Source organism: Tyto alba, unplaced genomic scaffold (genome assembly GCF_018691265.1).
Source record: "Tyto alba isolate M040663 unplaced genomic scaffold, T.alba_DEE_v4.0 Super-Scaffold_6, whole genome shotgun sequence".
NCBI classification, from domain to species: domain Eukaryota; kingdom Metazoa; phylum Chordata; class Aves; order Strigiformes; family Tytonidae; genus Tyto; species Tyto alba.
In genome coordinates, this window is record NW_024881327.1 from 2,742,308 (window position 1) to 2,754,620 (window position 12,313).

Below are 12,313 nucleotides of genomic sequence, written 5' to 3' on the forward strand. Positions count from 1 at the left end.
TATGCTGTCAAAAGCCAAAAAAGAATTAAGTGAATAGATGGAAAAGACGATAATTGGAAACATTTCTGTCTAAATTCCTAAAACATTTCATATTCTGTTACTGAAAGTAAATTTAACATAGGAAAATGGTGAAGTTCTTGTAAAAAGAAAGAACTGCATTTTCACATTAAATCACAGCAGAAGAAGAGCAGACATTTGCCTAAAGTCGCAAAGATCCAGAGAACAACATCCCTCACCCTAGAAATATTCAGCCGTTAGCTGGAGATCTTCTCAGTCACCAAGCAGAATAATTCCCTCAGCATTTGGCTGGGGATCTTCTCAGTCACAAGTAACAAAGAAAGTCTCCTCCACTCTGTTTTGGGGAAGAAGTCAGGAAAACTATCCCATCTACAGGGAGACAAGAGAATGCTAAGAGGAAGGGATAAGGTCTCTTCAAGAAAGAGATGCTTCAGTAACGCAAGAAATTTTGGGACAGTAAATGTAAACAAAAATATAGAAGGAAAATGGACAGGAGAAGGTGGGAAGAGGGGCTCAGAAGGTAATGTCCCTCAGGAAGGCTGGACCAGCTGCTAGAAGGCTCGTGGAAAGGTGGCACCTATCTGTCTCCTCATATTCTTTCCCTTTACCTTCCAGCCTCTTACCCCATCCAGACCAGCACTGCCATGGAACCAAATACTGTCATTTCATAGCTAAGGACAACCCTGCCCCCCGCCCCCCCATCCCACTCCCACCCCACCCACCCACTCCCCCCCCCCCCCCCCCCAAAAAAAAAAAGAAAAGAATCCAGCCAACTCCAAGGCAACAAATTTCTAATTTGTCTTTACCTTGAAGAAGCCCTGTGCCAGCTTTTAATGGAGACATGCATCCTACCTTGAAAATTCCAAGTGATACATTAAGAAATACAGTTTTCATTTCACATTCTTACAAAATTCACACTCGAATGATAAAAAGAGTTGTAGCAGAAAAAGGCCTGCTTATGCTTGGCACTCAATAGGCTGTAAAAGTAAAATGTACAGTTTACCCAAGAAAGTCACAACAGTGCATGAGAAGAGGGGGTGGGCTAAGTGCTCTGGAGTGGATTTCAAGTCACAAGTGAAAGCATTTTCCAAAGCATTATCAGTTGTCTCTGAAAACAAAAACCCCTAAGCAAACACACCCATTTTTAAACGGGGAAGGAGTACCAAGAGAATTACAGGTCAGTAAGTTCAACGTCCATATGAAACGTAAGAAAACAATACTACAGTATATTTCAAAACAATGTAGGATAATAAGGAAATGAAAATCAAATCATATCCAACCTCACATTTCTCTCTCTGTCAGCTGAAGGACATGCAGATAGGCAAAAAGAAGTAGCTTTGATACATTTCGGTTTATGGCTCCTGAGCAAGTCCTCAGAAGATGCAGTAAATTCCCTAGTAAATCAGGGAAACAGAGTCTGGCTGAAATTACTATAATATGGCTGCCTAACTGTCTGAAAAAACTATTCTGACTAGCATGGATTTTTTTTTTTTTCTGTCAAACTGAAAGAATATAGACCAATGAGGTCGTTCAAAGGTCTAGGTATAGTGAGTTCTACACTTAGTATTGCAACCTGAACAACTGGAATAGTGAAATAAAAAAAGCACATTTCTCAAATTGGCTGATGACACTAGACTTGCAGAGGTTGCACCTTGCTTGCAGGTACCAACTGTCACAGTAATCTTCATAACGAGTCTAAAGGTGGTCTAATGATGATGAAACTCAGGAAAAAATGTTCAAAGCAATACAAATGGAAAATTAGCACTAACATATTAAGCTTCTCTCAAGAATCTGTGAGACTAAAACCTGGACAATAACACCATTATTTCAAAAGGAAAAGAAATATAATTCTGGGACACATTCGCATAAGACACGAAACATCACTGTTTTCCTTTATTCCTTGCCGTTGGACATCAAATCCAGTTTTGCCACTGCACTTGAAGAGAAATACAGCAAATTGGAAAGTTTCAGAACAAGGAAACTGTCAGACAGTATTAAAAGCATAGCTGTTGTGACAAGCTATGTCACACACACACGCAAAATATCTATTTAGTCCGGAAATGAGGAGAATGAAGATAGAGAGGTGAATCAAACATAAAACATCAGACAATAGCTGACATTCAGTGAGTCTCCATGTCCATTGTGGATGATTAAGCAGACAACTTGAAAAACAACAGGCCCATCTTAGACGAAAACGCTGTAGCACTCTCCTTTTTCCACCCTCCAACAGTGACAGTTAAACACTGGAACAAGTCATGTAGGGAAACTAAGGGATTTTATTTAAGAACAAGGTATGCAAATATTTCAGCAATGGCCTGGGAGTCCCTAGTAGCTTTTAGCAGGAGAGGCAGATCTCCCTAGCAACCTTCCAGATCTCTGGTTATGTGCCAGCATATCCTGAGCTTTGCACAGTGGGTGTGGAAGTGACATCCATGACCTGGTCAAGGCAACTGGCCTGAAAAAGAGATTCTCTTCTCTTTACTTACGTTTACAAATAAGTATTTAAGCAAGGAAGTAGTTGGTTTAAAAATATAACTATAAAAATGAGTATCAGTTCAAATTTCTTCAAATGCCTTTAGAAAATCTTTCTATTTCAGGACTACTTTAAAGCGGGACAAAAAAAGAAAAGGTGCATGAGGAAATGTAATTCTTCATGCAAATGCTCTATTTCCACCCCCTCTTTAGAATCTTGTTCTTTCTCTACGTATATGCAGTTTAAAATATGTACAGACATACCACCACCCAGTAGGTTCTTAAGACATACATTCTTAAGATGAATTTCAAAATGCCTACAAGGCAATGGCAACAAAGAGAAGGTCCATCCTCCGAAGCACAGATCCATTCAGCTCAAGAGATGGTTTACATGTCAAGACAGCCTGGCAGCAAACTTTCTTCAGCTGCTTTTGCAAATATTTTTCACTATCCTTACATGCCTTTATCTGGATGCATTAAGTTCCTAAGATTTGTGTCCTCCTTAGTGACTCATCAGCTTTCTTTTCATCTTTTCTCAGGGATAATATCAAACAAAACGTTCTGCCAATTCATTTGTGTATCTGTACGTTCATTCTTTGCCTGATGCAATTTTCAGAGTATATTGTGACTATGAAGGTAGCAGGAGATAGCCGGAGAGGGCATGTTTCAAAATATTGACACCGTTAGTCTCGAGCACACAACTACCACCACAAATGTGCAAAGAAACTGTCAGCCTTTGAGAATCAGCTGCGATACACGTAGGTTTTAAGCACCTCTGAAATGTGCATCACTTGAGTCACTGAGGGCCTGAATACAGACATAGATAAAAGTACACAAGTCTGAGTTCATTTGGTCAGAAAGGATGCAAGGAAGCTGCCAAAAAGCAGTCATCTTAATTCACACGGAGGTTTTTGACAGCAAACATTTTTGCAGCCTCGGCTTGGCTCTCCTTAGTTTTGAGTATTTGCCCTAACATTTGTTTAGAAAGAAGGCCAAACCAGCAATACTTTTCATGTTTTAATTACACAAAGTGGACGTTGGATGCGATCCCCTCTTTTCCTATGTACCTTTGACAGCGTAAACAAGGGCAACAGGCTGGTGGTTGTTATCCTTCCAAGTACAAATTCCTGTTTGCAGCCAATATGGCTCAGTTTCACAGAAATCCAAATCAATTCTCTGGTACGGAGGTAATGAACAGTAACTTGATTTTTCCTTTAAAACTAAAGCCTTCCAAAAATACAGCTAGTTCCTGCCCACTTGAAACATTTTTCACTTACTGTAAGAACAAAGTTACTACAAGCACTGTAGCAGGTCACAAACTTTGAAGCTGCAGCTGCACATTAAAACCCTTTTAGTCTGATCTTGTCGCACAGGCGGTGGAGGCCAGGAGTCAGCTCTGCTCAGTAGTGTGATGTTACACGCGTCTGAAGTACGGGAATGCCTGAGGCACAGACCTGACTAAGGATGACTTGCACTAAATGAAACAAAGGTAACGAAAGTTCATTTATTTCTACCACCCAAGGAAAAGCTATGAAACTGTAGCTGAAAAAAAATAAACAAATCATGCCTCAGCACTGGATAGGATCAAGACTGATGTGAATAATATATATTTCTAAGAAAGTCTGATCCTTCTTAATGATTAGATAACGCAGAGAACAACTCACCTGCAAACTGCCTGCCTACCACCTAAAATTTATTTTTCTAAGGCTTATCTTTAAATATGCATTTTTCCTCATTAAAAGAAGAATTACTACTTTTTCATTCTCCTGGTCAGTTCCTTCCCCACCTGAGCAAGTTATCCCTCTGCCTCATGCTGCACCGGTTACCATAGATACATAAGTGCCATTTGCTTTTCCAAAGATGTCCACATATTTGGATATCAATTTTAAAAAATACTACCTATTTCATAACCGGTAATCTTATCTCCATTTCTGAGCATTACCAGCATTATGATAGAACTGGTGGTTAAGCAAAAAATCACTAAAGCACTGACTGCTCCTGAATGTAGAAAAGGCTGGCTGGCAGAGTCCTCATAGTCCTGAAGTCTTGAGAACAGGTAGCTGCCAGAATTATGTGAAGAACAGCCTACACTGGACTGAGAAAAGGTAAGTATATCCAAAATATTAAACTTTACTCCAGTTGATGAAATGCTACTGGTTAAGGTCTCCACAACTATCAAGAACTGTACCTGGCTTTTACATTCACAGACATAGATGTGGCATTCAGATCTGCTTAAAATAAGGAAGTTATAAAATAAAGTCCTCTGAAAAAAAAAAAAAAACCTGCAGACAAAAAAAGCTGCAAAGCAATGCTGTAAACAGCCACCCTCTCTTCAATGGAGACACAGATGTACTAATTCTTAGTTAAGTTCACTTGTCACCTTATAACATTCTTAAGTATCTGCCAATAATATTTAGAAAAATAAGTAGATAAAAACATATTGAAAAATCAGACTTCCAGGTGCAATGATTGTCAGGATACAGAAGGTCATTTATTTTGGCTACGGTCTCTGTGTCTCCGTGTCAAATCATTGATCTCTCATTCTGAGCAACCTTAACTGATTAGATCTGGGGCACAACCTGGATTTCAAAGTTCAAGTGGAACAAACACACATTCATCATATTTCAGAAAAGCTGATATGGCTATGTATTTTGTTATAATCACGTGCATGTACACAATAAAAAAGGTGTTACACTGTGCAAAACCAAAGCCCCCAATATGAGCTGTTTCTTAGCACAATAAACAAGAAGTGATCTGCATCACAGATAAACCACTCAGGTGTTAGTCTAACAGCCACAAGTAGCATCCAAGCCATGGGAAAAGGAGGTACAACACAATAAATCAAGAAACTTTAAACAAAATGTGTCCAATGGACAGGAGCAATAGCTTAAGAAAATGGGGGGTTGGGAATGAATGCAAACCCTAATATTTCCTGGAATTTTTCCAGTTACAGAAATACTCGTCTTCAGATATATTTTCCTGAGATCCAGGGATAACTCCAGGTATGACTGAAAAGGTCTCACACAGAGATGAAGTGAGCTCCCTCAGAAGCAAAAAAACAACCTGATTTTTCTCCTTAGTTTGATGTTTAAATTCTTAATCAAGCTACTTCCCTCTTATGTATCACTATTTTCACATCCCTTGTATTGCAGGTAGCCTCCATTTTTGACAGTTGTGACGGATGTAACTTACAGAAATGGGAAAAGTAAATGTCCAGTCTACATAGGACAGCAGTACAATTTACTCTAAAATGAAACCTGGCATTTATACTGGGAGACTGTTGAAGGCTGCAAGATAAAAAGATGGAGAAGTGTAACGTTTCCTCAGAGTGGTCACCATCATTGCTAACTGACTCCAGGAACACAAGGATTACTAAAATATTTCCTTCAGTGCTATTTGAGACAGAAATCAGCAGACAAGTCACAATACACGGCTGTAAGAGCAGACCAGCAGCTCTGATTCAAAGGGGGAAAAAAAGTGCAGATCTCTCTGATGTCCCTATTCTCATGATTCCCACAGAATCTCCTGTAAAAGTTGGATTTAAGGTTCTAGAGATCGTTGAAACAGCAGTTAAACTTATTATGTAGAGTGATAAAAGCAGCTTAGTTAGTTAGATTTTACAAGATACTTTAGACAATCTTCAAAACAATGTTTTTATTTTTTTTCCATTTTCCACTCTTTTCAGTAGTAAATCTAGAGCCGTGTTCTTTCACCAATTCCGTATGGTCAGATTTTTTTCCTGTTTGTGCCTAAGGTAATACTACTGAAGATATCTACTTTAAGAAAAAGTATACTTTAAGGAAAAGTGTCTACTTTAAGAAAATACTGTAATTTTTAAAGTTGCTTTCAAAAGGAGATATATATATATATATATATATATATACACACCTGACAACATATGGATTTTATACTTAGATTTCATTTCTCCAGGTTAGTTGACTCCACACTTTGTTGTAGATGGATTTATATTCTTGTTATTTAAATATTCACCAAATAGTCACCAACTCCTTCTCATGGGATTAATTTTGCTTTCACAAAAGCTCATGTAAACTTACCAATGTATGTGCTTACCTAGAATTCGTAGGTATACTTATTTCTTTTCATACAGATATAATTTGCTTTTTCTATGAACAGTGAAGACCAGGTTCTAGTTTCTACAGATTTAACTGTGGACAAAATCTGCTCAGTTCTATGTTTCTGTCACATTAACTCTGTTCCCTGCAACTTTTTTGTACCCAAAAGCCAAACTGAGACCAACACATCCAGCAACCTTACTCCAGCCAAGTTTTACCTCAGAAATAACTGACGAATGTTCATAATTCCCTTAAGTAATTAATTAGCTATGCAGTTCCACAAGCATTTCTCTCTTGCTTAATAACACTATGCTCTGGCAAGACATGAATTTATCAAATGTGGCCCATTAATTAAAAAAGAAAAAAAAAAAAAAAAGGGTTATGCCCAAAGCTTGAAAGCTTGTTCAGCTCCCACCACCACAGTCACAGCTTGAAAATGCTGGTCACTACAAAGTGTCTCGAGCTTACTGGAAAGATGAGATAGATATATTTTATTCGACTATTCAACTGAAACATTTACTATACAATTGTTGCAAATAAATGCAATATGTAAAGATGAATTAGTAGGTACTAATGACACAAAGCTGCATTCCATGTTTCAGATGTCCAAATAAAATGTCATAAATTTACAAGTAGCTATTCCCATGATTCGGGCAAGGCTGTAAGACTACTCGTTGTTAAAAAACAAACAAAAACCCCCCACCCCAAACAAAAAAAAAAAACCAAACAGGGCAATGTTCCCAAATCTATAAACTGGAAAGAATATTCATTGGATGAAGCTGGTTTAGATAATGCTGTCACTTCCAGAGTCTTGGGGTTCAAAACCAAGGAAACTGTCAACCCTTAGCTGAAACATTAGGCTGGTATTTACTGCTCATGTGCTCACAGACAGAGTACGGGGATGGAAGAGAGACTTAGAATTGTTTTATCTGACCTCTTACACAGAGGTCAACAAGAGGCACACCACCTCCTTGGATCAATTTCTCTTTTAAGTAGAACAAGGATGATACATACACCGGGAAGGAAGCGCCTGATGAAAGCTGATGGACAGAAGGTCTGACTCCATGAAAAGAAATAAGACTCTGTTTGCTCGTGTACAACCACTGTGTCTTCCATTTTACAGAAAACTTCACTGATGCTGCCTTTGACCATCTCAGAAATTCATTACTTCCACCTCCAATGTTTATTACTTTATCTTTATTCTCCTCCTACTGCAAAAGCAATCTGAAGAAAATCAGAATGATGCCTACTAAGTACTGATTCTGAGAGGCAGATCTGTGATTGTGCTAGGACTTGGTAATGACCAAATCATTGAAATGTATGGAAAATTAAACAATTAATCAATAAACTTCAGTGTATCAAGATGCAGAACTTATAAAAATAGTCTACAGAATTTCTGCCAAACAATGGGTTTTGGTCATTACAGGAGACTCAGACAAGCCTAAATATTTATTGCTTCATTTCTGATATTTGGCTATCAGTGGCAGGGTACCCATGCCTGGGAGAGAAGAGAGTAAACAACCACTGTAAAAAGACCATATAATCAAAATATGAACAGTGAGTTACCACCCCTGAAATACACACACAGAAAAGACAAGGCAAGAGAAAGGAGCCATGAAAACATTGAAAGCAGACAGGAAAATTGTTTGAAGAGCATTTTATCTGCTAAAGTCACTTGCTACGAAAGTGTTGAAGTATCTAAATGCAATGACAGGTCCAAGTCTATTTTCCACTGATGTTAAAATATAATAATAAATCATAAAGTTACAGCCTAAGGAGGAAAGCATACCACTTCAAACACTGTATTTGGAGTCTCTAGTAAAAAAAAAGGTACCTCCTTTCCATGAAACTCTGCCTAGTTCACTTTCAGCAACCCACAATCACATTCTCAATATCACCACTATAAGACTGATCAAGAAGCAGAGACAAAGCTGAAGGACTTGACCAGCATTTTAAGTGCCAAGCTGAAGCAACAGGTCGACTGCTCCAATTCATTCCTTGCAACCAGTCCGTACAGCACACTGTCAGGAAGCAATATCATCCTTTTCAATCAGTGAATCTTGGAGATCATGGGGTACCTGGTGAGACTCTAAGGCTGCGATTATGGAATACTGTGAGTGGCTCAAAACCTACAACATCTCAGAAAAACAAGTCTGCTCAAGAAAAAGGATTTGTGAGGGTGGAGCAAAAGACAAGGGAAAAGAAGCAAAAAGTTGAAGTTGGGACAAAAAAAAAAAAGAACTGAGTCTATAGCACAAAGCAGAAGAGACCAAAAGCAGTGGGAAGAAGGGAGGCAAGGGGAAGAATTGCTCAGGACTGGTATGAAAATGGTGGGCAACACAAGGATTTACTCAGCAAGACACACCAGACATTAGTAACCTATACAGTAAAATGAAAAAGAGGAGGCCAGGGAAAAATTGGCATCAAAGATACATAACAATAGATTTTTTTTTTTTTTTTTTGCATCATGCAGTACATCTTCTATCATGTTTTAGTGTTACCATTCAGATGACAAATGCTCATTGTGTGTGTGTGTGTGTGTGTATATATATACACACACACATATGTATACATACATAAATTATACACACATGCAGTCAGTGTGGTTGACGTGCTCCAGCTCCCATCTGGACTACATTTCCTGAGGGAATGCAGGCCAAACAGCCCACCACTTCATCCCCAGCTCAGAGCCTGAGGCTGCTGCGTGTCCCGGGGGGGGGGGGACAGGCACAGCATCACGTGCACACCCAGGCTGGCTGCCGGGCTTGGGGAAGCGAGGGCCGTGGGGAAGGGGGGGAAGCATCCCTCCAGAGCTGTCCCTCTGTCCAAAGAATGAGGAAGAACAGAGCTAATGCCTCAAGTGAGAACACGTGTGCATGACCGTGGTGTAGCAGGGAAAGAGGGACACAGCAGAGGCTCGAGCTGCTGCTGTCGCCACTCTCACAGCTCACAGAAGGGAACTTGAGAGGGAATCCAATTCCTATCCAGAACTATACTCCTGTACTAGAGCCTTCCCTGGAAAATCAGGGATAATTGCAGGCTTTTGTGGGCTGTGCTTACCTGTCCAGATGTCAGTAAATTAATCATGCAACTTTCAGCAGTCAGTATCATTAGAGAAACTCAGCCAGTGCAAAGGACACGGTAAGAAAGACAGAAAATCACAACTACTATGAGTGCAAAAGCAAATTGTAGTATTTACTCATTTTTCTCCTAAACCTGTTTTATGGCCAGGCTCCATAATGAGCCATATGACAGAAATCAAGATAAAGAAATGCTTTTTAAAGCATATACGTGATTTATTACTTTGATATCTGTCTACTTTCTTCCTTCTCTTCCTTTTCATATCTTGGACTGAAATAACAGAAGTTCCCACCGCAACAGTATGTAGCTGAGCAAGTCACCTAGATACTGTAGATATGTTTAGAAAAACTTCTAGACAAAAGTTATAAATAAGCCTTGGATACAGCGATTCTCATTTTTGTTCTCCAGCATGCCTCTTTGTTCTCTAAGGATGGAATGAGAGTCTAGTGCCAGTGGAAAGACAAACTGATCTATGATGGGAGCTGACATGCTCCAAAATACTATTCTGGCCTTTAGAGAAGACAAAAGGGGAAAACAAGTATGCGGAGTTGTTAGGGGGAGGGATTCTGTTTGTTTTTATGCACTGCTTTTCTAAATCCCCTCCTAAACCCTTTCCAAACTTCCTCGGAACAAAAACTCTAGCCCAAAGTCAATATATCACTATGAGCACTCTGTTGTCAGATGTATACTTAAATACCTTATACTTCTAAGTATCACAAAGCTATAGTGCCTTCTGAACAATGTTCTCTTTACTTGATATTTCTCAGACATAACAGGAATATAGACTGCAAATATAATTGAATATGTGACTTTAAAAGAACTAGGTCACAGAAGGGTTTTCTTGGATCTCCTTCCACCACCCTGGGCTCGCAGAGCCTTTTGCTGCCGCTTTCATATTTTCACCAACTCCAAGTTAAAGCTTTAGCTTCTCCTCTTTTGTGTTCCTACTGTAGGATTCTTCCAGATTCTCACTTCTGTGAGGGTTAGAAAGCTATATCCCATCTCTAGCACAGAAGCATTTGCAAATAATTCACACATTTCTCCCTCTTAGGTAACAGCAAAGGACCTTAGAAGAGTATAAAACGGAGCAAGCACAGTAAGCTCCAGTACAATCTTCAGTATGGTCAAACTCAAGGAGCTCATTAGCGGATACTTACGGAGGTGTCACTCCTTTCGGGAGGCCTAATGCGTTGACAGAAATGGGTGGTGGCTGGGATGGCAGCATTGAGCTGAGAAAAGCTGCTGGAGACTGGCCGGAATTAGGAAATCTGGGAGTTGGAGACAGGCTGTGGGAAGGTGAAGAAAGCGAAGGAAGAGGAGGGGGTGGAGGAGGTGGAAGTGGAAAGGAATCACACACTGGATATGTCGCAGTTGGACTAAAGACAGGTGGAGGTGGGGGCGGAGGGGATGGAGAAGAAGGAGACCAGGCATACTCCCCTTCTGGAGCAAACTGCTGAGAGAAAGGGGGAACAGGCACTCTCCCAAACTGTTTCTGAGAAGCAGTTGGAGACATAGGAGAAGGAAGGCTGGATGTAGATGATCCTGAAGACGGAGTCACATAACCTGAGGCAGGGCTGATATTCTGAGCAGCAATGAACTGCTTAGGCCGAGCATAGTTGAAGGAGCTGGAAGACTGCATGGTTGGGGAAGTATGAGAGTTAAGAATACTCATTGGCACAGGAGAGGTGACAGACTGGCTGGACTCAAGCTCCTGGAAGGAGGGGGGAGGAGGAAAGGAAGGAGAAGAGGGAGGGTGCTGATGATGATCAGGTTGCTGTTGGTGACGATACCGCTGTCCACTTTCTTGCTCCAGACGAATTTGGTTCTGCAGCTGCTGTATTTTTATAGGGTCCCTGTAGGAAGGAAAAATAGACAAAGAGATGATCAGACATGCAGTGCTGACTGGGGAGGAGGTAAAAGTTCCACTGATCTATGGTCTAGGAAAATCAGAAGGCTGGGAAAGTTCAAAACATTTGAATAACCCTATTTCTTCAGAGCTAAAGCATTGCTACAAAAGTCCATTTTTTGAGCTCAAAAAGGGGGAAAAAAAGTACATGCGTAATGGAAGTTAACAGAACCTTCAGTTTTTGAAAAAGGTGAATTATAAGACAAGTTGACGATGCTTAGGATATTTTAAAGGAACAACCTAGATAATATAATATTGGTAAAAACGTTGAAGTTCTAAAGAAGGTTTCTTTTCATTTCTTGCTCATTTCATTCGATAGATGTGTTTCAATAATAAGCCTCAAATATTTAACCAGTGACAACTTCAGCTTTGATTTCTGCTGTAGATTCAGCGGGCTGATGAGACAGACCTAATTATTGTCGTACTTTTAACGAGGTACTTGAGGACAAGGGACCAACTTTTGTGTTAGAAACATCCATGTATCTGTAGATGAGCAAAGACCTCCAAGAAACATTTGTAACCCAAGGATATTGGGAACTGAGCTTCCCCGTATGTTTAGTCGCATTTTTTTTTCCCAAGCTTTTTTCTTAACTGTAGGTCCTGACATGTATCTCAGTAGATACTGAATTGCTAATTGCAGTGCTGTCAGCTAAAACAGAAATGAGAATTTCTTTTAGAAATTCAGACGTTCACTAGCAGAACAACGAAGACTAAAAAACTATCATGCAGGAGCACTCAAAACTGTTGATTAAGTTAAAAGAAA

At 39.7% G+C, this 12,313-nt stretch overlaps 1 protein-coding gene across 4 annotated transcripts in view; it reads right to left on the reverse strand.

Moving 5' to 3' along the window:
- The window catches only part of PALLD (palladin, cytoskeletal associated protein), a 200,600-nt gene that overhangs the window by 25,862 nt on the left and 162,425 nt on the right, over positions 1-12,313 (reverse strand). For all 4 annotated transcript variants that reach the window (XM_032983938.2, XM_032983937.2, XM_042808208.1 and 1 more), the window contains one exon: positions 10,802-11,497. In XM_032983938.2, coding sequence (XP_032839829.2) covers positions 10,802-11,497 — 696 coding nt within the window. The remainder of the gene's footprint in view (positions 1-10,801; positions 11,498-12,313) is intronic.